This window comes from Zootoca vivipara, chromosome 12 (genome assembly GCF_965207765.1).
Source record: "Zootoca vivipara chromosome 12, rZooViv2.hap1.1, whole genome shotgun sequence".
Taxonomy (NCBI): Eukaryota; Metazoa; Chordata; class Lepidosauria; order Squamata; family Lacertidae; genus Zootoca; species Zootoca vivipara.
The window spans coordinates 47,442,450-47,446,751 of NC_142595.1; the positions used below are offsets into that span (position 1 = coordinate 47,442,450).

Consider the following 4,302-nt stretch of genomic DNA (forward strand, 5'->3'; position numbering starts at 1 on the left):
CAGAGTTCCTAAGGGGAGAAAGGAAGGAATGGGAACCAGATGAACATGATTGCCTGAGGGATATAGAGATGATGGCCAAAGTGAGGGAAGATTTGAGGGAAGAGGCGCTGGAGACCGGAGAAAGATGGTTTGTAGATGGGTCCAGTTATGTGAAGGAAGGGAAAAGAAGATCAGGATATGCGGTAGTCCGGGAGGATGGGGAGACGATAGAGAGTGGGGCTCTCCCCAGCACGTGGTCAGCCCAGAAGTGTGAGGTAATGGCATTGACACGAGCCCTAGAATTGTCAAAAGGACTGGATGTGACCATTTGGACGGATTCAAGATATGCTTGGGGAGTAGTACATACTTTTGGTAGAACATGGAGGGAGCGGGGTTTCATCAAAGCAGATGGAAAACAGATCGAACACGTAGCCTTGCTCGAGCGGTTGTTAGAATCTCTGATGGGGCCTCGAAGGGTAGGCATTGTGCACATATTAGCTCATACCAAAGGAAACAGCCCGGAGGAACAGGGAAATGCTTGGGCAGACCTCAGGGCGCGGGAGGCAGCGGAAGGGGTACCGAGGAAAGAAGTGATTCAGCAGTGTATTTTGCGGATACCAGTTGTGGATCCGCAGGACTTAAAGAATCTCGCCTTCACCCCGAAGGAAAAGGAATACATGGAAAAAGAGGGATGGGAAAGGAAAGGAGACGGATGGGAAACTCCAGAAAGGCAGATGGTCCTTCCAAAATCGGCTATGTTGAATATATTGGAGAAAATACACGAAGGAAGCCATTTGGGCACTGAGGGAATGGTTAATTTAGTGAAACCTTTGTATTGGAGTAGAGACATGTGGCCAATGGCACATGCCATTGCATGGAAATGTCTGATATGCCAAAAGGTTAACAAGGCAAGGGCGAAGAAGACCGAGAGGGGTGGGCGGCCCCTGGCGGTGTGGCCTTTCCAGAGAGTCCAGGTAGACTTTACCGAGCTGCCCGAAAGGGGAGGGCAGAAGTATTTATTGGTGTTCAAAGATCACCTAACTGGATGGGTTGAAGCCTTCCCTAGCCGCAGAGCCACGGCTCAGGTGGTCAGCAAAGCTATTTTAGAGCATATCCTTCCCCGCTATGGAGTAGTGGAAGCAATGGATTCAGATAGGGGAACTCATTTCACCCAAATGGCAATGCAGGAGGTAATGAAGTCTGTAGGGATCACCTGGAATTTCCACACCCCCTGGCACCCAGAGAGCAGTGGGAAAGTGGAGCGAGCAAATGGAGAAATAAAAAAACACCTAACCAAATTGTATCTGGAGAATGGGTTGCCCTGGACAAAGAACCTTCCACTGGCATTGCTAAGAATGAGGGTGGCACCTCGGAAGGATACTGGTTTGTCCCTGTTTGAAATGATGATGGGTCACCCCTATTTGGCTGCCTTGGGGAACCCTCAAATTGAACTCAGGGATCAGTTTACCAGGAAATATTTGCAGTCACTGTCCCAGTCTCTGTTATCTTTCCACAGACAAGGCATACTAGCACAGCGGCCCCCACTCTTGGAGCAACAGCACAGTTTCCAACCTGGTGATCTGGTCCTGATAAAGGCTTGGCGAACGGAGAAGCTCAGCCCGAGCTGGGAAGGTCCGTACCAGGTCCTGCTCACAACCGAATCAGCAGTCCGGACCAGAGAACATGGATGGACCCATTACCACCGGGTAAAAAAAGTTCCGTCCGAGAATTGGACGGCGACGGCCAGCCCTGACAACCCGCTGAAGGTGACACTCACTAAATCAGGGACCAGGACCCAGAAGGATACCCCAGGACTGTAACCTAAATGTGCTTATTTTGTACCTGTGAATGCTTTTTCGAATGTTGTTGCTGTGCTCATTGTGAGGGGTGCGTGCAATGTGTGCATTGTTCAGAGGAATGTAATATTATTTTCATAGAAGACATAATCCTTCAACACTGTAGAATAGCGTTGGGAGGGGCGGTCCAATGCGAATTAGTTGAAAGTCCTACCGTCATAGAAGCACTAAAATACCTATCACCCCTCGGAGTTGTAACTCCCCCACAACAACCTGTTTAAGCCCAGGTTTAGTACCATCGCATTCCCCACGCTCACAATGGATAGGTGGGAGGAGCCATGGAACCATTGGTATTGGTGGGCAGGGGTCACGTGTGCAGGAGTGTGTCTGTGGATGATTATATATTTTTGTTGGCATGAAAGAGACCGGATATGTGGGAGGCGACGTGGTACCACAATACCATTGGTGGTGCTTGCCCTTTGCTTCACAGCAGAATGCGCTGGGAACATAGGGTCAGGGGGCAAGATTTCCCTCTATAACATCACGGAACGAATGCACGAGTGGGGGGCCAGGAACCCCCATAACAAATGGCTACAAATGGCTGAAATGATGGCACATGCGGTTAACAAAACTATGTGCCTGGTATGTACCCTTGGCCCAACAGACGCGCAAGAAGGAATGCCATTCCTCCCACTACCATTTAATCAGTCGTCCATCCACAACTTTTCCAGGCTCCCAGATTCCGAGCTTTGGCCAACGTGGCAGCACCCGTCCCCCTTGAGGGTTCTTGAGGTCCGAGGGCATCTGTGTGTCCGCCGGAGATGCAAGTCAACCACCACCCAGTCCACCTTTGTGGGCCAATCTCATTGTAATTGTTCCTGTAACCCAGACAATGTGACGGCCGTGAATAGTAGGGTCATTTATAGTGGGTGTGATGGAAAGTGCCAACCTTTGGTCGAACTTTTAAACCGACTAGTGCTGAGCTTCGCAGGTGGGGGTGTCACGCAAGCAAAGGTGGGCCTTTATTGGGTATGTGGGAGAACCGCGTATACGGTCCTACCCAGTCAGTGGTGTGGGTCCTGTTTCCCTGCGTTTCTGTTACCACCCATGTGGGTCCTGCCCGGTAGCCCTACCAGACGCAGCCGAAGAAGCACCAGCGTGGACACTAGTAAATTCAGTGTGGCAAGTGGTAGCACACAGAATTGGGGTTCAGCATGGCCCCCTGAAAGAATATTAGCCCATTACGACCCGGCCTCATGGGATCAGAATGAGCTAATAGCGGGAGCAAGGGAACCCATCTACAATTTGAATCGTATAATTCGACTACAGGCTGTGGTAGAAATAGTAGCGAATGCCACCGCCAAGGCACTTCGGCTGGTCGCTACCCAGCTTGACGAGACAAGAACAGCGGTAATGCAATTGAAATTAGGGATGGATTTTGTTCTGGCAAGGCAGGGAGGCTTCTGTAAAGCCCTTAATTTGACCGGAGAGGCGTGTTGTTTTAACATCTCCAACCACGGACAAGCCATAAGAGATCTAGCGGATGAAATCCAAAAAACGGCACATGTCCCAGTACAGACATGGGAAGGGTGGGACATGTCCTGGTGGGAGAAGTTTCTACCCGGTGGATGGTTGCGAGGAATCCTTCTTGCATTAGCGGGACCCCTTGTGATTTTAATCCTTTTCTGCTTTTGTATGCCCTGCTTGCTACAATGCTTACAGTCAATGATGGAAAGAATGATGGATAGGGCAGTCCCCCCCCCCCGCATAATGATGCTAATGCAGGCTTATAAGCCCCTCCCAATAGGTGTGCCAGAAGGAAGTCTAGAAAAAGAGGAGGAAGGAGATTACCAGGACCTATTATGTGAGTTCAAGTCAAGATACAAAAAGAGGGGGGATTGTGAGAGTGAGTGATGATACAGGATGTGCCTCGAACTCAGTGGAAAGTTCCAGGGTGCCACGTCAGCTAAGTTAGAGTAGAGATAAGGAAGTATAGCCCATGCTTCCTAATAAGGTTAACTTTAGAATAGAGAGTGTAGATTGGTTAATGTATTAGAAATGTGTCTTTCTCTGATAGATAGATTGTAAGCCAAGCCTCTAAGGAGGGGCGGCAGCAATAGGGTTATAAGCTTCAGCTTGTGTGTGGGTCGGGGCTCTTCGCACCACTCCGGTCGAGGAGCCCGCCTTTGCAAACGCGTTATAATAAAGGGAGTTTCAGAGCTTACTTCGGTGTCTCCTTGTCTGGTTAATAGCCACGCTCCGTGACTTCTCACAACTGCAAGGAGATCAAACCTATACATTAGGTTTGTGTCTGACTCTTCGTGACCCCATGGACCAGAGCACGCCAGGCACTCCTGTCTTGCACTGCTTCCCGCAGTTTGGTCAGACTCATGTTTGTAGCTTCGAGAACACTGTCCAACCATCTCGTCCTCTGCCGTCCCCTTCTCCTTGTGCCCTCCATCTTTCCCAACATCAGGGTCTTTTCCAGGGAGTCTTCTCTTCTCATGAGGTAGCCAAAGTATTGGAG

At 49.9% G+C, this 4,302-nt stretch overlaps 1 protein-coding gene across 1 annotated transcript; it reads left to right on the top strand.

Annotated features, from left to right (window-relative positions):
• The first annotated feature begins 2,093 nt into the window (after positions 1 to 2,093).
• LOC148684134 (endogenous retrovirus group 3 member 1 Env polyprotein-like) lies at positions 2,094 to 3,689 on the top strand. Its single transcript, XM_088655230.1, has one exon. The coding sequence runs from the start codon at positions 2,094 to 2,096 to the stop codon at positions 3,687 to 3,689; it is 1,596 nt and encodes a 531-aa protein (XP_088511356.1).
• The last annotated feature ends 613 nt before the right edge of the window (positions 3,690 to 4,302 follow it).

What these genes read in the sequence shown, in the direction of transcription:
- LOC148684134 (XM_088655230.1), top strand. Translation starts at nt 2,094, where the DNA reads ATGGATAGGTGGGAGGAGCCATGGAACCATTGGTATTGGTGGGCAGGG.